The following is a 22,082-nucleotide window of genomic DNA, read 5'->3' as shown; positions in this document are numbered from 1 at the left end:
CATGTAATAATGATTTGGATTCAGGAAAGAGAACTTGTACTTTTTCCCTGTCCTCCTAGCTCTGAGACTGTCTGGCAGTAAGATTATGGGGCCTGATTGATTCTTGGTTTTAAAGGTAAAGATTAGAATTCTTGTGGTTTTTGGAATGGTGCTGTATAGCCATATAATAGCCAGGAATGTTGGAGAAGCAATGTTTGTGTTATGAGGAACATTAGATAATCTGGGGCTCCTTTCTAACTCTAAAGCTTATGATTTATATCAAATAATTTTATTTAATGATTATACTAGTACTCTTTCAAATGCCACTTAAAATGTTCACTACTCAGGGTGCCTGGGTGGCTCAGTGGGTTAAAGCCTCTGCCTTCGGCTCAGGTCATGATCCCAGCCTCGCATCAGACTCTGCTCAGCAGGGAGCCTGCTTCCCTTCCTCTCTCTCTGCCTGCCTCTCTGCCTACTGTGATCTCTGTTTGTCAAATAAATAAATAAAATATTAAAAAAAAATGTTCACTACTCAAGAGTTATTATTAGTGAGAGTAGTCTCAGGGTCACCCTGTATGATGGCCTTTTGAGCCTTGCTTTGATCACTGACCCAGAAATTGATAAAGTAGAGAGCACATTTGCTATGTTTGTAGGTGACATCAGATTAGAAGAAATGATGGTTAGAATTGGGAGAAGTTAAAGTGAATATCTTTTTTTTTTTAATTTATTTGACAGAGAGATCACAAGTAGGCCGAGAGGCAGGCAGAGAGAGGTGGGGAGGGGGGAAGGCAGGCTTCCCGCTGAGCAGAGAGCCCTATGCGGGCCTCTATCCCAGGACCCTGAGATCATGACCTGAACTGAAGGCAGAGGTTTTAACCCACTGAGCCACCCAGGTGCCCTAAAGTGAATATCTTAAAAGATAAACAGAACATGCAGTGATAGGTAGTTGGTATATTTAGACTTTTAACTAATGATAGCTAAGGTCAAATGTAATGTTATTTCTGGGGAGAGAAGTCAAGGAAAGCATTAGTATGAAGGACTTACTTTAGTCAATACAAGGTAAAATTTTCTACTAAACCGTAGTTATAGACGTTGTAACGTTAGCTAGGTAATTTCATTCATATAGCAGCAATGAAGTATAAAGACTTTCTTTTCTTCCCTATGTCATCATAAGGAAGTTTAGTGCTGTTGTTTAAGAGCCACTTTCTGGAGTCAGACTTTCTATGTTCAAATCTGGGCTTCACTACTAAATTACTGTTATTGTGGGCAGGTTACTTAACTGCTTCCTAATCTATAAAAGGAGCACATAATAGTGTGTACTTTATGCAGATTGTTTTGAGGATTAAGTTATAATGTATGCAAAGTATTTTTCTCAGGGATTGGTATTCAGTACATTTTCAGATACTATTTTTTTTTTAAGATTTTATTCATTTATTTGTCAGAGAGAGAGTGAGAGAGAGCACACAAGCAGGCAGAGCAGGCTGAGGGAGAAGCAGTTTCCCTGCTAAGCAGGGAGCCCAACACGGGGGTCTGTCGATCCCAGGATCATAACCTGAGCTAAAGGCAGATGCTTAACCCACTGAACCACCCAGGCATCCCAAGTGCTATTATTTTTATTGATTTAAGAGGTTTAAAAGTAAATTACAGCACTGTATTCTGGGTAGCCAAGAATGTGTATTAACCTTAAGAGAGGGAATTTTTAAAAATGTGACGTTCTGCGCCATCATTTAGGTAGCTTTTATCATCTTTATCTTTTCATTGCAGAGTTTTCATTCACATTACTAACTTGGCTATAGGTATCATTAGGGAAAGCTGGCTAATGCAAATGGAAATTTTGTTTAAGAATATTATCTTAATTCTCACCTAAAATAGTTGATACCATCCTTTTCTGTTGCAGCCCTTAGTTATACAGTCAGTAGGATCCAAAGCACAGAGTGTGGACATAACAAAAACAGACATAGAAAGTAAAACTAAAGGTAAGTGTTTTAGTAATATTTGCATATTGGGAATGAAGCATACTCATGTACATTATTAAAGTTTTTGAAGATGTTTGTTAACACTGTACTACTTGATCAGAGTATTAAATTCTATGAGATGGAAGTACTACAGGGTCAGAGGTTTTACTGTGTGTGCTTTGTTCACCCATGTATCCCCCTGCAGTTAGAACTGTGCCTAGAAACACAGTAGGCACTTAGTAACTATTTGAGTGCATGGGTTAATGAAATTGTTACTTAATCCAATGTATAGTATTGGCCAAAATTATTCATCTATCTTTAATAGCTTCTAGTGTACATGTTTTTACACAAAGTAGAGGATTAATAAGTATTGTTGAAAGAATCAATTTATTCAAACTACATTGTTCACATTCTTTATTTTAGCAAAGGAATATTGTAGAACATTATTTGCTTATGAAGGTACTAATGAAGATGAGCTCTCTTTTAAAGAGGGAGAGATAATCTACTTAATAAGTAAGGTAAGATAGTTCTCAATTTTTCAGTGCATTAATTTATTCATTCTTACATTCCTTCTCCTTACATTCCTTCTGCTCTAGAGGAGCTGGAACTTTGTCTTATTTCTGTGTCCTGATATGGCACATAGTATTGCCTAATAATTGATTTATTGGGGATTTTTTTACCATCATGTATGTTTTTTCTCTAACCTCAACTCCTCCGGGTTTCTGTTCTCACTTCCTAGTTCACCTCATTAAAATTTTTCCCCCCCTCTAATGTTTGTTGTTTATAATGTAAAAAGAAAAAGAAGAAAAATAAGGAAACAATTGAAATTGCATCAATATGAAAATGTTTATAAAACCATACAATGGAAAGTGATGCGACTATTTCAAAGTATGAATATTCCAAAGTATAACTTGGAATAAATTATAGCAAAAGAAAACGAAAACCCAGGAGTTTTTGTGTCTGGGTAAAATCCCGTAACTATTTGTAATAGAAGAAAATTATAAATATTTTGGTTTTGTTCTAACCATATAGAATAATTTCTGAAAAATATCCCATTGTTTTAAATTGACTTTGTTATCAGATAGTTTAGTGAATGTAATTTTTAATATCCATACAGTTTTGGATCAATAACCACTCAGTTTCTCATGGGGGTAGGTATTTGGAAAGAATTGTAGAATATCTTGTTAATTTCTAAAGCAAATGAATAATGTCTTTGTTTTTGGTATATAAAGTATTAAGTAAATTAACTAAGACACGTTTAGAAAATCATATTCTCTCTCCACCCTCTTCTCCCACTTTTCTTTTTCCTTTCTCCTTATAAACTGAATTTTAAAATTATTTGACTTATTTTAAGAAAAAAATGAAACCCAATTTTATAACTACTGCTGGAAGTAATATATGGGTAATATTTGCTTTTAGGGAGGACTTTATGATCTGTTTAGCCCTTTTTTTCCCTTGTAAAAATAATGGAATTGAATATTTTCATGTTTTGTTACAAACTTTTTTCTTATTTAAAGATAGCCCCAGTTTTTAAAATTATTCCTCATTTTTCATTATAGGAGACTGGAGAAGCTGGCTGGTGGAAGGGTGAACTTAATGGTAAAGAAGGAGTATTTCCAGATAATTTTGCTATTCAGATAAACGAACTGGATAAAGACTTTCCAGTAAGCTTTTTTTTTTTAACAATGTTAATAATAGTTTAATGAATCTTTTGCCACTATTTCTTTAAAAACAGGTGTTTTATATTGTTGCTAAATAACTTTATGAGGGGGTTTCCAGTTTATATATTGAGGTAAAATTGATTTGAACTGTAGTAAAATAAAATAATATTTTAGTTCTGTGTTTTACTTCTGGTGTTCTTTCCCCACTGACTGTATTGAAAAGTAACTTTAGACTTTGTTACTTTATTATAATTAAAAGAAAAAGTCTCTCATTGTAGTTAGACAAATTAACACTTGTCCTGGAAGAAATTATACTTTAATTTTTTTGGAAAATCGTGTTTTTAGTTACTCTTAATCTTACAGGATTACTCTTGTTAATGCATTTTTGGGAGGGTAAGAAGCAGTCTTTGCTTTCTTACCAGATTTAAAGTGACGCTGAGTTATTCATTTGTGATCTTTTGCTTTTCTGCAACTTGATCTCTTTTTTCCCCATAGAACAGTGGACCTCACTGAAGATTGATTGGTTGATTGACTGAAGTATAATTGACATACAATATCCTATTGGTTTTAAGTGTTATAGATCATAGAGATTAGATATTTTTATATATGACAAAATGGTCCCTACGAGAAGTCTAATTATCACATCACCAAAGTTATTATAATATTATTGACTATGTTCTCTATGCTGTACATTACAGCCCCTTGATGGACTTATTATAATTGGAAGTTTGTATCTCTTCCTCCCTTCCATCTTATTTCACCCGCTCTCTAGCCACTTCCTCTTTATGGTAACCAACACTCTGTTTCCTATGTCTGTGAATCTCTTTCTGTTTTGTTTGTTCATTTGTTTTTTAGATGTCACAATAAAGGAAATCTTACAGTATTGTCTTTATCTGTTTGACTTATACCACTTAGCATATTATCCTCTGGGTCCATCTATGGATTTCATTCTTTTTCTAGTTGAGTAAATCCACTGTGTATGTATATATCACATGTATATGTATGTTGTCCTCTAGTAGTGAACAGTTTTACTTCTTCCTTTCCAATTTGGATGCCTTTTATTTTTTTTTTTCTTGCCTAACTGCTGTGGCCAAGATTTCCAATACTGTGTTGAAGAAAAGTGGTGAGAGTGGGCATCCTTATCTTGTTCCTGATCCTAGAGGAAGAGCTTTTAGCTTTTTACCATTGAGTGTGATGTTAACTTTGGGTTTGTCATGTGTGGACTTTATTATGTTGATGTACATTCCTTCTGTACCCACTTTGTTGAGAGGTTTTATAAATGGATGTTGGATTTTTTAAATGGTCTTTCTGTGTATATTGAGATGACCATAGGATTTTTATCCTTCATTTTGTTAAAATGGTGTATTACGTTGGTCCATTTGAAGATGTTGAATCATTCTGAAATAAATCCTAAATGATTATGATGTATGGTTCTTTTGTTCTGTTGTTCAGTTCAATTTGCTAATATTTTGTTAAAAATTTTTGCATCTGTGTTCACCAGGGATATTGCCTATAATTTTTTTTTTTTTTCCTGTGACGTCTGACCGATTTTGATATCAGGGTAATGCTGGCCTCATAAAATGAATTTGGAAGCATTTCTTTCTCTTTAGTGTTTTAAAATAATTTGAGGATATTTACTAATTCTTCTTTAAATGTTTGGTAGAATTCACCTATGAAGCTATCTGGCCCTGGACTTTTAAATTACTGATTGAATTTTATTATTTGTAATTGGTCTGTTAACATTTTCTGTTTCTTTGTAATCAAGTCTTAGAACCCAGAGGAAACGGATCAATTCTTAGAAAAGTGGAATTTATCCATAAATGGAATTTATCCTTATCTGGGTTTTCCAATTTGTTGGCATGTAATTGTTTATAGTAATCTCTTGTGATCCTTAATATTTCTGTAATGTCATCTATAACTTCTCCTGTTTCATTTCTTCTATATTTATTTGGGTCCTCTCTTTTTTTCTTGATGATTTTTGACTAGAGGTTTATTGATTTTGCTTATCTTTTCAATAGTTAGCTTTTAGTTTCATTGATCTTGTCTTTTGTTTTTTAATCTCTGTTTTGTTTATTTCTGCTCTGGTCTTTGTTTTTCTGTTAACTTTGGTTTTTTTTTTTTTTTCCCCCCTCCTAATTCCTCTTAGTATAAATTTAGATTGTTTCTTTGGGAATTTTATTATTTCTTGAGGTAGGCTTGCTTGTATTACTCTGAACTTGCCTGTTAGAATTTTGCAGTGTTCCATAGGTTTGGAAAGTTGTTTCTGTTGTTTTTATTTTCATTTGTCTCAACATATTTTTAGATGTTCTCTTTGATTTCTTTGTTGACCCATTGATTGTTCAGTAGCATTGTGTAGTCTTCCTGTGTTTTGTTTGTTTTTTTTTCCCCAGGGATCGTCTTGTAGTTAATTTCTAATTTTATACCATTGGGGTTAGAAAAGATACTGTTATGATTTCAGTCTTCTGGAATTTTCTGAGATTTGTGGCCTAACACTGTTCCACGTGCACTCGAAAAAAGTGTATTCTCTAGTTTTTTGGACAAAATAGTGCGTATGTATTTATTAAGTCCAACTGGTCTAATGTGTTGTTTAGGGCTAGCATTTCCTTATTAATATTCTGACTGGATGATGTAAATGGGTTATTAAAGTCACCTACAATTATTGTGTTACATTCAATTTTGTGTCTTTTAATATTTGCTTTATATATAACTTTGGTGCTTCTGTGTTGGGGCATAAATATTTTTGAATGTTACGGCTTTGTCTTGGATTGACACCTTTATTATGTAATACCTTTGTCTTTTCTTACAATCTTTATTTAAGTCTTTATTTAAAGTCTATTTTGTCTGATGAGTATTGCTACATAAGTTTTCTTTTTGTTTCCATTTGCATGAGATATTTTTTTCCATACCTTCACTTTCAGTCTGTATGTCTTTAGTTCTGAAGTGAGTCTTTGTAAGCAGCATATAGATGGATCTTGGTTTTCTGTTTATCTATTCATCCAGTCTGTGTCTTTTGACTGGAATATTCAGTTCATTTACATTTAAAGTAATTATTTGTAGGTATGCACTTACTGCCATTTTAATTGTTTCCTGTTTGTTTTTGTAGCTTTTCTCTGTTCTTTTCTTGGTCTCTTCCTTGTGGTTTGATAGTTCTTTAGTGTTACATTTGGGCTCCTTTTTACTATTTATTTTTTGTGTGTGTGTTTCTTCTGTAGGCATTTAGTTTGTGGTTACTATGAGGTTTATTATGTATATTGACCTATATATATGGCGGTCTATTTTAAGCTAACAGTTCCTTAAAGTCAGATGTATTTCTAGCACTAAACCTTTATCGCACATCTGATCCATGTTTTTTGTTTTGTTGTTTCACTTTACATCTTTTTGTGTATCCCTTAACTAATCATTGTAGTTACAGTAAAATTTACTGTTTTTGTTTTTTAACTTTTATACTGTTTAAATGGCTGATTTACTGCCTTTAATTAGATATGTATTTCTATCAGTGAGATTTTTTTTTTCCTTCGTATTTTATTTGGAGTTATGGTCTTTTTTTCCTACTTAAAGAAGACCCTTTAACATTTCTTATAAGACCTTTTTAGTGATGATGAACTTCATTAGTTTTTGCTTAACTGGAAAACTCTCTCTCCTTCAGTTGTGGGTGGTTTTGCCTCTTAGAGTGTTCTTGGTTATGAGTTTTGCCTTTCAGGTCTTTAACTGTATACTGTCACTCCCTTCTTGCCCACAAAAAGTTTCTGTTGTAAAATCAGCTGATATTTTAGGGGGTTTCCCTTATATGTTACTGTTTTTTCTTTTGCTACCTTTGAGATTTTCTCTTTAACTCTTGTCATTTTAATTACAATATATCTTTGTGTGGCTCTTTTTGATTTCATCTTGTTTGGAACTCTCTTTGCTTCCTATACATGGATGTCTTTCCTTCACTAGGTTAAGAACGTTTGTAACCATTATTTCTTCACATAGATTTTCTCTTTTTTTTCCTTCTGAGACCCCTGTAATGTGAATGTTAGTATACTTGATATCATTTCTGAGGTCCCTTAAACTATTCTTATTTTTTAAAAATTCTTTTCTCTTTTGCTATTCTGACTGGGTGATTTCCAATATTCTGTCTTCCATTAGGGTGATCCATTCTTCTTTATCCTCTAATCTGTTGATGAACTCTGGTATATTTTTAGTTCAGTTACTGAAATTTTCAGTTCTGTGACTTTTTTCTTTTTGAATGTGAGCCCATGTGTGCCGGGGTAGGAGGGGCAGAGGGAGAGAAAGAATCTCAAGCAGGTTTTATGTCCAGCATGGAGCCTGACTCAGGGCTCAGTCTCATGACCCTGAGATCACAACCTGAGCCCAGCTCAAGCATTGGATGCTTAACTGAGTGTGGCACCCCTCTTTTTGGTGCTTTCTTATATTTCCTACCTCTTTGTTAGGATTTCTTTCTGTATTCCTTCATTCATCTCCCAAGTTCAGTGAACATCTCTGTGACTCTTCCTTTGTACTGTTTATCAAGTAAACTGTTTAATCTCTTAGGGTTTTTTCCTGAGGTTTTATATTGTTCTCTTGTTTTGGATATCTTCTTTCTCCTTATGTTGTTTGTCTTTCTGTGTTTGTGTCTGTAAATTTGGTGTCTATAAATTTGGTAAATTACCTGTTGGTCTTGAGGGAGTGGCCTTGTATAGGAATTTCCCCTTTGTTGATTGTGTGTACCAGGAGGATTTGGCTGGGGATCTGGAGCTAGAGTGGACATGGGCCAGGGGTTCCCTGGGACTTGCTATAGCAGGGCACTTTGGCAGGATGGCTGGGGCTAGAGTTGGCCTCAACAATCCAACCAAGGATGGATTGGTGGATGACTTGAGCAAGTGTGGGCATGAGAGATTCCAGTGTACTTTGTGCCAGGGCCACGCTGGTGGGAGAGCTTGAGCTGTTGGCTGCAGGCCTGTGGTATCCTGGAGCTTCTGGGGCCACCTTGTTGTGATGGCTAAAGCTGGGGCTGGCACAGGGCAGTGGATTGCCTTGGTTGGGCAGCTGAAATTGTTCTGGGTTTGGGGCCCCAGACTTGCTGGGGCAATCCTAGGAGGCCAATGTGAGTACTTGGACTCTTCTCATCAGTACTGTCAAGTATGGGTGTGGGGAACATAAACAGTGGTGCTTGCTGGCATCTTTGACCCTGGAAAGAGTTCCCGCAGTTCCTTCATTTGGGAGAGGCTCTAGAGTTAGTAAGTGGATTTCCCGCACTTGTAGTCTAGTTGCCCTTTAAATTGCTGTTTTGTTTTTGTGCCCTAGGGCAGGTGAGTCTGCTTGGGACCCTCAGGGATATCCCTCCCTACTGCAGGTTTTTGTATCTGGGATGTGGTTTATGTTGTTACCTTGTCTGCCACTGTTCTCTGTGTGGTCCCTCTGTTGTTTGCTGTGTAGAAGCGATTCAGTCCACCCTCATTTTTTCTGGAGGAATGGCCCTATATGTAGGTGTAGATTTATTGTGTCCATGGGAGGAGGCAAAGTCTTCCTATGCCACCATCTTGGACTGCCTCCTTTTAGCTACTTCTCTAATTGAGTCAGAGAGCAGAGACCCAGGACAAGACAGTCTACCGTATTTTATTTAAGCTAATCTAGAAATTCCTACCTTTGCAGTCTTTATATAGTTAAGTAAATTATTAGAGGTTGCTCTATGGGTTAATGCTGTCTGAGGCCCTTCTTTTGTTAGATTTCATTTAGTATTTATTCAGCCTTTCAGGGTGCTTTATTCTTTTTTTTTTTAATTTTTAAAGATTTTATTTCTATTTATTTATTTGACAGAGAGAGATCACAGGTAGGCAGAGAGGCAGGCAGAGAGAGAGGGAGAAGCAGGCTCCCTGCTGAGCAGAGAGCCCAATGTGGGGCTCGGTCCCAGGACCCTGAGATCATGACCTGAGCCTAAGGCAGAGGCTTTAACCCACTGAGCCACCCAGGTGCCCCCAGGGTGCTTTATTCTTAAGCCTAATGAACAAATTATTGGGGGGGGGTTATTCGGTGTTTATATAGCATTGACTCTCAGTTATTTTTAATTTGGTAAAACCAAATTCACATGCTTAGGAATATTTGAAGTTTAAGTCTTAAAAATAAATGAATGGTGGGATGCCTGGATGGCTTAGTCAGTTAAGCGTCTGACTCTTGATTTTAGCTCAGGTGATTGTCTCAGGGTTGTGGGATCCAGCCCCGTGTGTGGCTCCACATTCTGCTTAACATTCTCTCCCTCCTTCCCTGCTTTCCCCCAACCTGAGTGGGAATCAGGAGTTGGACACTTGACTGACTGAGCCACCCAGGTGCTGCATACACCTTTGATTTAAATCTTCTCTTTGAGAGTTCTGAAGAGTCAAGGGTATAAGCTAGATACATTTATTAGCTATTCTTTTTTTTTTTTTTTAAACCAGTTTCTCTCTCTTCCCTTCCCTGCCACCTCTCCTTTCCCATAGTACTCAATTGTTAAAGAGAGGTAAAATTGTGCCTAGGAATCTTAAAGGAGGCAGTCATGAATATTTTTGATTACCATTAAGATATTTTGGGGTTTACCAAACTCACTGGTGAGTTTTGATATACTGGAATTTTGATCAAGAAGACATTTGTTCTAACATTAATTTTTTTTCAGTGACCTGTTGGGTTATTAAGATCTTTTTGTTTTATAATTTTTGGCAGGGATGGGATGAGGACAGATAATATTAATGATCAGAATTTATTTTAAGTATAAATATGTAACCGGTAAGTGTTCATGTATCTTCACTGTTGTTATTTTAATAGAAACCAAAGAAACCACCACCACCTGCTAAAGGTCCAGGTATGTAAGAAACATATTATTCAGTTTGATATTTTTTATATTTTCAAGTTATAAAATGGTGAAATTGGGTTTTAAGTATAAACCACTTACATTAGCAAAAATCATATATCCTGATATACAAACTAGAAATATATAAAAAGTAACTTTTCATATGTATTAGTATCAGTATTTTTAAAGTATAAACTGTATAAAGTAGGATCTTAAGTATAATTTGGATACTTTAGTTATAACATCATTTCTAATTAAGAAAATTGACAAAATTTAGATAGAATACTTAATATATTGATCTGGCCAATTAGTTATTCTGCCTTTTCATATTAAATCCATTTGTTAATGTCTTAATGTGTTGCTAAGGGTTAAGCAAACTAGAAGAGTTTATTTTCATTTTTTTTAAGCAGAAGTATATTATAGTATTCTTAGAAGACTTTTCTAAAGTTACAGTTTTATAATATGGCTCTTTGTCTATTTCTGTAAATTTTAGCCCCTAATTTCTGATTTTTTACAAATAAAGTACAATTATTTATTGGAAGATTTGCTTTATTTTAAAATAATATAAGTCCTTCCATACTCCCAAGTTTTCGGCTTTGTATTTGCTGACCCAATCCCAGAACAAGTAAAGCACAAGTTAAAAATAATTTTTATAGAAGTTGGTGTTAGAGGATTTTTAGTCACCAGTCATACTTGGGCTTTTTAAAATTTAACTAAAGTTAAATAAATTAAAAAATTGAATTCACAGTCACAGTAGTAACATTTCAAGTCTCCATACTCCATATTGGATAGTACAAAAATAGAATATTTCAATCATCATAGAGAGTTCTACTGGAGAGTGGTGTTGTAGATGATATGAACATCTTCATTTGACAAAGAGGGATCTGAGACCACAAGGTAACAACAGCTGCAGGATTGGATATTTAGCCTAGTGATTCTGGTATATTGTTCTCTCTGTTAAGCCATGTTTTTCTCTGATGTTATTTTTAAACTAACCTGTACTGTTTAGTAGTATAATTGTCTTTGTGCTTTGAAACTATTTTTTTTTAAAGTATTAACTTTGTTTTTTTCCTTAGCTCCAAAGCCTGAGTTAATAACTACAGACAAGAAGTATTTTCCTGTAAAGCCAGAAGAAAAAGGTGAGACTAATTATCCCACTTTCAGAAAAGTAATTCTTTTGTGGTCATTGAAATTAATAATATTTCTCCACACTGAATGATTTACCTTGATTTTTAACAGCCATTCACTATTTAACAACGTTTGGAGTTTTCTGGGAGGAAGTATTTTGTTAAAATTGATAGGAAATAAAGATTTCACTCAAACTGATACCAATTTACATTCATTAAAAAGTTAAACCATTACTTCAGTAAGAATGTAGTGTTTCATTATAGTTCATTATATAAGAAAACTAGGTATTAAGTAGTTATATTTTAATTTTTTTTGGAGTCCCAATTAAAATAAATTAACATTTGCTGTGCAGAAGCTTTTGATCTTGATGAAGTCCCAAAAGTTCATCTTTGCTTTTGTTTCCTTTGCCTTTGGAGACATGTCTTGAAAGAAGTTGATGTGGCTGATATCAAAGAGGTTACTGCCTATGTTCTCCTCTAGGATTCTGATGGATTCCTGTCTCACGTTGAGGTCTTTTATCCATTTTGAGTTTATCTTTGTGTACAGTGTAAGAGAATGGTCAAGTTTCATTCTTCTACATATAGCTGTCCAATTTTCCCAGCACCATTTATTGAAGAGACTGTCTTTTTTCCACTGTATATTTTTTCCTGCTTTGTCGAAGATTATTTGCCCATAGAGTTGAGGGTCCATATCTGGGCTCTCTACTCTGTTCCACTGGTCTATGTGTCTGTTTTTATGCCAGTACCATGCCGTCTTGGTGATCACAGCTTTGTAGTAAAGCTTGAAATCAGGTAATGTGATGCCGCCAGTTTTACTTTTGTTTTTCAACATTTCCTTAGCAATTCGGGGTCTCTTCTGATTCCATACAAATTTTAGGATTATTTGCTCCAGCTCTTTGAAAAATACCGGTGGAATTTTGATCGGAATGGCATTAAAAGTATAGATTGCTCTAGGCAGTGTAGACATTTTAACAATGTTTATTCTTCCAATCCAAGAGCAAAGGAAACAGTCAGCAAAACAAAGAGTCAACCCACGGAATGGGAGAAGATATTTGCAAATGACAGTACAGACAAAAGGTTGATATCCAGGATCTATAAAGAACTTCTCAAACTCAACACACACAAAACAGATAATCATATCAAAAAATGGGCAGAAGATATGAACAGACACTTCTCCAATGAAGACATACAAATGGCTATCAGACACATGAAAAAATGTTCATCATCACTAGACATCAGGGAGATTGAAATTAAAACCACATTGAGATATCACCTTACACCAGTTAGAATGGCCAAAATTAGCAAGACATGAAACAACGTGTGTTGAAGAGGATGTGGAGAAAGGGGAACCCTCTTACACTGTTGGTGGGAATGCAAGTTGATGCAGCCACTTTGGAGAACAGTGTGGAGATTCCTCAAGAAATTACAAATAGAGCTTCTCTGTGACCCTGCAATTGCACTACTGGGTATTTACCCCAAAGATACAGATGTCATGAAAAGAAGGGCCATCTGTACCCCAATGTTTATAGCAGCAATGGCCACGGTCGCCAAACTGTGGAAAGAACCAAGATTTCCTTCAACGGACGAAGGGATAAGGAAGATGTGGTCCATATACACTATGGAGTATTATGCCTCCATCAGAAAGGATGAATACCCAACTTTTATAGCAACATGGATGGGACTGGAAGAGATTATGCTGATTGAAATAAGTCAAGCAGAGAGAGTCAATTATCATATGGTTTCACTTATTTGTGGAGCATAACAAATATCGTGGAGGACATGGGGAGATGGAGAGGAGAAGGGAGTTGAGGGAAATTGGAAGGAGAGGTGGACCATGAGAGACTATGGACTCTGAAAAACAATCTGAGGGTTCTGAAGGGGCGGGGGATGGGAGGTTGGGGGAGCCAGGTGGTGGGTATTAAGGAGGGCTTGTATTGCATGGAGCACTGGGTGTGGTGCAAAAACAATGAATACTGTTACGCTGAAAAGAAATTAAAAAAAAAATAATTAACATTTCTTAGGTGAGTTCTAACTTTTAAAACATGGATGTGTTTTGTTATGTATTATCTAATTTTCACTGTCTATATTTGTCATATAAACCTGGAAAGTTATTCCAAGGTACACATGTATTTTGATAAAAACATTATTTTGTTTGTTATTATTAATTTGGAGAAAATAATTATTTCTTTTTGTGCATACAGATATGCAGTGGTTATATCTAGTATACTGGGTTATATATACATTTGACCCTTGAGCAGCACGACCCAGTTTGAACTGGAGAGGTCCACTTGTACATGAATTTTTCCCATTAAATGTGATACAGCACTGTAAATGTATTTTTCTTATGATTTATTAACCTTTTCTTTAGCTTACTGTATTATAAGAATAGAGTATATAATACACATAACATAAATGTGTTAATTGAATGTTTATGTTATTGGTAAGACCTTCCGGCCAACAATAGGCTTTCAGTTAAGTTTTTGGGGAGTCAGAAGTTATACTTAGATTTTCAGCTTTGTGGGGAGATTGGTGCACCTAACTCCCTGTGTTGTTCAGGGGTCAACTGTACAAGAAACAACTTGAACACTTTTAGAGTGCTTCTGTTTCTACTGTCAGTATTGTTTCTGCCTCTCCTGGTGTGTTGCCTACAGTGTTCCTTTATATTCTTAACTGAGTCCTCTCACTTTAGTCCCTTTTCTGGCTTATATTTCGTATTGTTGCCAGATTTTTTTTAATAGACTTTTTTTTTAGAATAGTTTTTAGATTGACAACAAAATTGAGCAGGAAGTATGGAGAATTCCCATATACTCCTTGCCCCACACATGTACAGCCTTCCCCACTATCATGAACCAGAATGGATCTCCACAGAAACATTATATCCTGAAGTCCACAATTTATCTTGGGATTTACTCCTGGTGTTGTACATTTTATGAGTTTGGACAAATGTATAATTTGACAAATGTGTAATATGAATTACAGAATATGTCTTAGTACCCTAAGAATCTTTTTTGCTCTGTCATTTCATCCTTGCCTTTTTCAGAATGTCATTTGGTTATATTTATTTATTTATTTATTTATTTTTCATTTGGTTATATTTTAATCTCTGTGTCTTCATGACTTAATACCTAATTTCTTTTTAGCGCATATTAATAGTCTGTTCACTATCTGTAGCACAGTTTATCCAGATTCACCTATTGACATCTTGGTTGTTTCCATACTCTGTCAGGTATGAATAAATAACATCCTTCTCTAGGTATCTTGGTGGACATAAGTGTTTAATTCACCTAGGTAAACAACCAAGGAGTATGATTGCTGGGACATGTGTTAAGAGAATTTTGTGTAAGAAAATGTCAGATTATCTTCCAATTTATACCATTTTACATTCCCATCAACAGTGAATGAGAACTCCTGTTAACTCCTTATCCTGGCCAGCTTTTGGTGTTGTTGGGAACTGACCCCCAGATTACAATTTTGTATCATCTTCTCTTTCATTCTCTAAATGCAGTAACCACACTCTGGTTCCTGAATATGTTACGTACTTTTATAGCTTTATCTCTTTCTCATTATCTGTGCTCAGCATGGAAGTTTTTTTATGTCCTTTTTTCTTTACATTTGAGAATTTTTTATTTGTTATGCAAAAACAATGTTTACTTTGCAGTATTTCTTAATCTAGGTGTAGTATGGCTGTTGTTAGGTCTGAGTCTTGGATCAGTTTATTTTGGTACCTGGTTATAATACCAGTCCTACATGAAAGACTCATTCTATAAAGAACGTAGAACCAAATGTAAGAACTATGTTGGCTTCATTACCAACATTATCATATTCCTTTTATAATTTCTTCAGTCAAGTAGATCGAGGTCTTATTAAAATTGAGTAGTGACTTCCTGTATTCTCTGAAATCAGTCAGATGATCTTATAAGCAAAACAGAAGATGCTGTATTTTTATATCATTTATCTGGTCAAAATCCTGGCCATAATGAGGTAACAGGGACTGAATTTGCCCTGCCGAGTTAAACGACTAGAAAACTGGACAAAGTACATGAAATAGTGGTTTCAGATATTAGACAACAGCATAGGACTGTTACCACTGAAGGAAGGTATCACTGAACCAGTAAGGCAAGCCCTAAAATTACGCTCACCTATTGAAGTAGTTTACAGTCAGCCGAAAGGAAGAAGTCCAATAGAGCCCAGTTTTCCTGTGGAATTGCAGAAACAGGAGATAGGAGTTTAGGGAGGCCATGGCAGCTACAGTTTGTGGGGCACAATTCCATAATGGAGGGAACTGCACAGAGAGCACTCTGAGATCTTTGTAGGGCTTACCATGAAGCTTTGGCTGAGTACTGTGAATTAAATACCTAAGAAAGGAAATGTACATAGCTGGAGAAATAACTGCTGGAAAGCATTTGGTGAAACGGTTTCTGGAACTCACTAATAGTTCAGGTTCCTGCAAGCCACAGTGGAAAGACTTGATAAGGCATAGGATAGAGTCTGTAAAAGATTATATCACCTTAGACTTAGGGCTTTGCATGTACCTTGGAAGCAGATGGAACTAATCCCAGAACAGAATTCAATACAATTTGAAAGAGTATAACAAAATCTAGCAGCCAAGTGTGTAAAATACAGAATGTCCATTAGCTGATAAGAAAAATTACCAGGCATGTAGAGAAATCCAGATAATAGCAACTTGTAACTAAAAGAAGAATTAGTCTATTTAAAAGATCCAGAAATGACAAGAGATGATGGAAATAGCAGTAAGGACATTAAAACAGCTATTAAAATTATATTCCTTGTGTTCAAGAAAGTAAAAGACAACGCAAGACTGATGGTGAAAGAAATGGAAAATATAAAAAGACCCACATTGAACTTAGGCAGATGAGTTAATACAGTATCAGAAATGAAAAACATTGTGTGGAATTACCAGTTTACTGGAGACTACAGAATGAAATATTAGTGAACTGGAAGACACAGCAATAGAAACTATCTAAAATGAACTAGAGGGGCAGCTGGCTGGTTCAGTCAGTAGAGCAGCTGGCTGGTTCAGTCAGTAGAGCATGCAACTCTTGAACTCAGCATCGTGAGTTCAAGCCCATGTTGGGTATGGAGCCTACTTAAGAAAATAAAAAAAGCCCTGGGGGGAAAAATGAATAGAGCATCAGTAACTTGATGACAATATCAAATAGTTTTTTTTTTTTTTTTTTTTTTTAAGTTCCATACTCAACATGGAGCCCAGTGTGGGGCCTCAGCTCATAATCCTGAGATCAAGACCTGAGCTGAGGTAAAGAGTTGGACACTTAATCAACTGAGCCACCCACATGCCCTGTTAAGTAGTTTTATTTATGTGTAATTGGAGTCCCTGAACAAATGGAGAGAGAGTGGGGCAGAAAAAAAATACTTGAAGAAATAATAGTTGAAAAATCTTAAGACTTGCTGAAACTGTAAGCCCAAAGATCCAAGAAGCTCAGTGAACTCAAAGCAGGAGAAACAAAAGAAACCACCTAAAGGAACTTCATAATCTGTTCAGTGAAAAGCTGTGATAAAAAGAAAAGCATAAAGTCTGAATGAAAATAATTCTCAACCTTGAATTTTCTACCTAGCAAAATACGTTTCAGGAAATGTAGGCAAAATAAAAGCTTTCAGACAAAATCTGAGAGAACTCGTTGTCAGCACACCTGTATATACTACACAGAAAATGTTAAAGGAAATACTTTTTGGCTGAAGGAAAATGATGTTATATAGGCGTTTGGATAAGTAGAAACTGATAAAGAATGCCAGAAATGGTAAATATGTAAGTAAATATAAAAGACTTTTTTTTCTTTTTTTAAAATCTTGTCAGTAACACCAAAACTCTTCATTGGGAAGATTTTAAAACTTTTTAAAAAAACTATGCTATGTTTTGGTGTCAAAGTTTGTATGCAAATAGAAGAATTTTTAAATTAGTGAGATAGGACAAATGTAAAATGAGGGAAACAATTCTTAATGTTTTCAAAATGTTCTTATTAACCTGACATGCCTAAATCTGGTTCAAGGAATAGAAAAAATGTCAGTGCTTTGCCTAGTAAGCTTTGGAGATGTGTATTGGGAGAGATAACTAGTATCAGTCTGAGCATTAAAAATTGGTGTGCATTAAAGTCTGTCTTTTTAAATAAACACAAAGTTCTACCCTTTTTCCACCCTCAACAGACGTTGAGGCCAGTATATTCTGCCAGTATGTCTGTCCATGACTTTTATCTCTGTTAGGATCTTAATTCTACAGAAGATACACGTTAAAAAGCTCTGCTGTGTTGAGCAGAGGGGAAAAAGTAGCTACTAGAAAGCATGAACCTGGGACACCTGGGTAGCTCAGTCAGTTAAGTGACTACCTTTGGCTCAGGCCATAATCCCAGGTTCTAGGGTGGAGACCCACATTGGGCTCCATGCTCAGCAGGGAACCTCCCTCTGTCTGCCACTCCCCCTGCTTGTGTGTGCGTGCTCTCTCTCTCTGGAAAATAAATACAAAAATCTTAGGAAAACATGAACCTGATTACCCTACTACCTTTGACTCTTCAGTGACTCCCCATCATCTCATGGGATACTTTTCAAATCTTAAGACCACCATGTAGTTTTTATTTTCTCAAACTTGTTTAGTAGTCTCCTGCCCCCTTTTTTCTCGGAGGTACCTGAATGCTGGCCATAGTGTGCTTCATAAGAAGAAAAACACCAACACTTTGGAGCCCAAGTTTTTCTCTTGCTTTTTGTTTAAAGTTTCTTGTAGCCCACTTCACTCTCAGTAGCCCACTTCACTCTCAGGGACTTGTATTCTTGCTATGGAGTATGTATGAAAAGAAGGGAGCAACTGATACTTACTCTGGAGTGCCAGACAGAGAGACATGTAAATGTGTAGGGGAGAATGTAAGTGAAGCTCTTAGGCTTATAAAATTATTTAAATGGTTACTTTAATGTACATGTTCTCCCTCGTGATCCCAGTATCCATAGGAATGGCTGCTAAAACCCAGGCTGGTTTAACACTTCTACTAATAGAGGCAGTGAATCTGTATTCATTTGCTTGAGGAACTTTTTTTTTTTTCTTCAGTTTCTATATCTGCAGGTGTAAAGGACAGAATTTGTCTTAATTTTCAGTTGATTCATAAGCAGAGCCACATGGTACACAACTCCAGGCAGGAACTAAGCACCATTATGTTAATAATGGCATTATTGTTTTGTAATTAGCAGAATGGGAAGGGAGAGTTGTGCTGGTGGATGTTCCTCTTGAGGTTTTCCTGTCTCTGTGTCTGGCATTAAAGGGGGACAAGTTACTGTTGGTAGGAGAATGTATTCACATGCTAGGAATTCATTGCTAATAGAGGAGACTACAGATTTTGAGGGTTTAGTTGGCTGATCACTGGGACTTTCAACCCCAGCAAACTGAATTGTGAATTGTACCCTATCTCCTTGAAAAAGTTACACTTTATTGACTATGTAAGATTTTGCCTCTAGCAGAAGCTTGTGTGACTGCTGTTGGTTACCACACAAAGGTCCAATAGCATCATTAATTCATTCATTCAGTTACTGAACTAAGAATAAGGACTATCAGAGTTGGATCTTTTGTCTTATTCTCGATTGCTTAGACAGCCATATATATAAAGGCTCGTGGCTTAACCACCATCCGCAGGTTGCTGATTCCCTTTCAGTGTTTGGATTTGTTCATATTCATTGCTGCTTTGTTTGTACTTACTTTGTTTGCATTTCATACTTTCTGCCCATGTATGTATGTATGTATGTATGCATATATATATGTGTACATATATATATAAAATCATATATATAAACTATAACTATATGAACTATTATATAAAATTATATACTTATATATATATAAGCTACATATAATTTTTAAAAATAATTTCCTTTAATGGAGGATCTAGTTTTGTTTATTTGAAATATATTGTTTTCTCGTTTTTTTTTTTTTAAAGATCTTATTTATTTATTTGACAGACAGAGATCACAAGGAGGCAGAGAGGCAGGCAGGGGGAGAGAGAGAGACTGGAAGCAGGCTTCCCGCTGAGCAGAGAGCCGATGTGGGTCTAGAGCCTGATGCGGGGCTCGATCCTGGGACCCTGGGATCATGACCTGAACCGAAGGCAGAGGCTTTAACCCACTGAGCCACCCAGGCGCACCCTTTTCTCCTCATTCTTGAGAGATAATTTTACCTTACATTGAATTCTAAGCTGGCAAAATAGGTTTTGTTATGTAATTCAACTATTGCCCGAAATGGAAGTCTTGAGGTCTTGTCTTCTTCATGTCTTTGCTTAGGAGGGTTCTCTTCTTCCTATGAGCCAATAAAAGGAATGCAGAGTAATAATTTAATGAAATTGAAATGTAATAAAAAGTTATAGATTTTCCAATTCAGATGTTGGCTATGGATAGTCAGGGCTTCATATTATAGAGTGATTTGGAAATCAGTATTCAAAATACCTTTTAAATTATATGCTGTGGAATTTTGGTATAGTACAGTTTAGTGTGGAATTAAAATCAAGATCTTTGTGTTTAAGACTCCTTTCATGGCAGTTATTGGGGTATTGGACTCAAATGCCTTTTCATCTGTGATACAGTCTGTAGTACATAAACTCTTGAGTTGAGAGCTATGGCAGGACTCTATTGTATTATATATTTAATATGCTTACCAAAAAGGAAATAGTACTTATCTCTAATGTTCTACAAAGAATCCTTCCAGTTTGAACCTAAAAATAATCTTGACCTCTTAAGGAGTAGCACATTTTCTTTATTATACTTAACCTACACATGAAACAGATTTTTAATCAGATGTTAAACATGTATTATCAGTATGCAAAATCATTCAGTCTCAAAGTTTGGAGGAAAGAAAAAAAAAAAGAACTATGCAAAATCAGTATGTATATGTTAGGCAGCTGGCTTCTGCCAGTCACTAGGAAGATTAAATTTTTTTCTGTTTGTTTTCTTCCTGTTTCAAGTGATATTCTGACAGTTGCTAGTTGACTAGTTAATATGCACGATAATGAGGAGATTGTAACTATTCAGAGACTTAGAAAATAAGCATAATGTGTTGACTAGAAAAGAGAAAGTGATTCCAGGCCACAGAAAGAGAATGTGAAAAGAATGAGAGAAAGCATAACATATTTAGGAAATAGCTATAGGTAACTAGAGGAATTGTGAGAAATCAAGCTAGAAGGGTAGCTTGGTACAGTTATTTCCAGTCTTAGTGGCATATCAGGATTATCTGGGTAACTTTTAAAAATATGCTGATGCCAAGGATCCACTTCCAGAGTTTTTATAGGGTAGAACTCAGGTTGTATTTTTTAAGCTCTCCACAGAGTCTAATCTGAAGACAAAAATAAGAATCACTTGTGTGATTCATAAAAGGCCTTTCAGTGCTATGGCAGGGACTTGCATTTAACTATTTGTTTATATCTTGCCCTGCTCCAAAAAAGATTTAAAGTAGTGATAAGGGTTTCAGAATTTATATTATGTAAATAAAGTGTGTATGTGCATGTTTCATATAAATGTTTCAGTCGTATTATGACTCATGGGACTCATGAACTTATTACTGGGTTTGAATACTTCCTGTTGCATTTGGGGAAAAAAAAAAAAAAACCCTCTAGCTTATAGTATAGTAGAGTCTCAAAAGAAGACTTTCCTGACCACATTAGCTTTAGCTTAGCCTACCAGGTTTTGAGGGATCTGGCCCTCTGTTGAGTTCTCTAATATATTCCATACTTTTCTTTACTTGTTGATTTTGTGTAGTAGGGTCACCCATTCTCTAATGTTCATAGAATGAGTTCTTTTCCCTCCCAGTTACATGGTATAATATCCTTTCCTTGGAATTCCACCTTTGTCTTAGAGCCCTCTCAGAATTTTTTTTATTTAAAGATTTTATTTATTTATTTGACAGAGAGAGAGAGCGAGAGAGCACAAGTAGGTAGAGTGGCAGGCAGAGGGAGAGGGAGAAGCAGGCTTTCCACTGAGCAGGGAGCCCAGTGCAGGGCTCGATCCCAGGATCCCGGGATCATGACCTGAGCCGAAGGCAGCCGCTTAACCGACTGAGCCACCCAGGCACCCCTCTCAGAATCTTTTTATATGAGAGTGCTTCTCATTTTTCAGATTCTAGGTTAAAAAGTCCAGCTAATGTCACCTCCTTGACATTAGCCTTTTATTACTCTAAAAGTAGATAATTCTCAGTATTGTCACAGATTAGTTTAGATATTTTGTGTATATTTACTTTCTCCTACATTTGACTAAACCTCATGGGGTGAAAGGGGTGTGTGTGTGTGTGTGTGTGAATTTTATTCAGCATTAGTGCTATAGTTTTTTGCAAAGTAAGTATATAATGCATAAGGTATACCCTATAGCATAATTATTATGTAATTGGAAAGCTTTCAAAAACTGGTATGACATGTTCAGGTATGTTTTTCTGAAACTGTTCTCTTGCTATTTGAATAGATGTGGTAGTGGTATGGATAAAAAGGATTGGAATGTTTTCAAGAGCAAAGAATAGAAAATAGAAAATCTTTACTCAAACTGAAACAATAGGGGAACAGTGTCATAT

The 22,082-nt window shown here is 35.6% G+C and overlaps 1 protein-coding gene across 1 annotated transcript in view; it reads left to right on the top strand.

Annotated features, from left to right (window-relative positions):
• The window catches only part of CD2AP (CD2 associated protein), a 137,004-nt gene that overhangs the window by 82,526 nt on the left and 32,396 nt on the right, over positions 1–22,082 (top strand). The window contains exons 7-11 of the mRNA XM_032861979.1: positions 1,877–1,955; positions 2,358–2,452; positions 3,494–3,598; positions 10,373–10,409; positions 11,474–11,536. Of these exons, the coding sequence (XP_032717870.1) occupies positions 1,877–1,955; positions 2,358–2,452; positions 3,494–3,598; positions 10,373–10,409; positions 11,474–11,536 (379 nt within the window). The remainder of the gene's footprint in view (positions 1–1,876; positions 1,956–2,357; positions 2,453–3,493; positions 3,599–10,372; positions 10,410–11,473; positions 11,537–22,082) is intronic.

Source organism: Lontra canadensis, unplaced genomic scaffold, assembly GCF_010015895.1.
Source record: "Lontra canadensis isolate GAN:19392208 unplaced genomic scaffold, GSC_riverotter_1.0 scaffold23, whole genome shotgun sequence".
Lineage (NCBI taxonomy): Eukaryota > Metazoa > Chordata > Mammalia > Carnivora > Mustelidae > Lontra > Lontra canadensis.
Note: the sequence above shows the minus strand (reverse complement) of the source record. Positions and strands in the feature narration are given on the sequence as shown.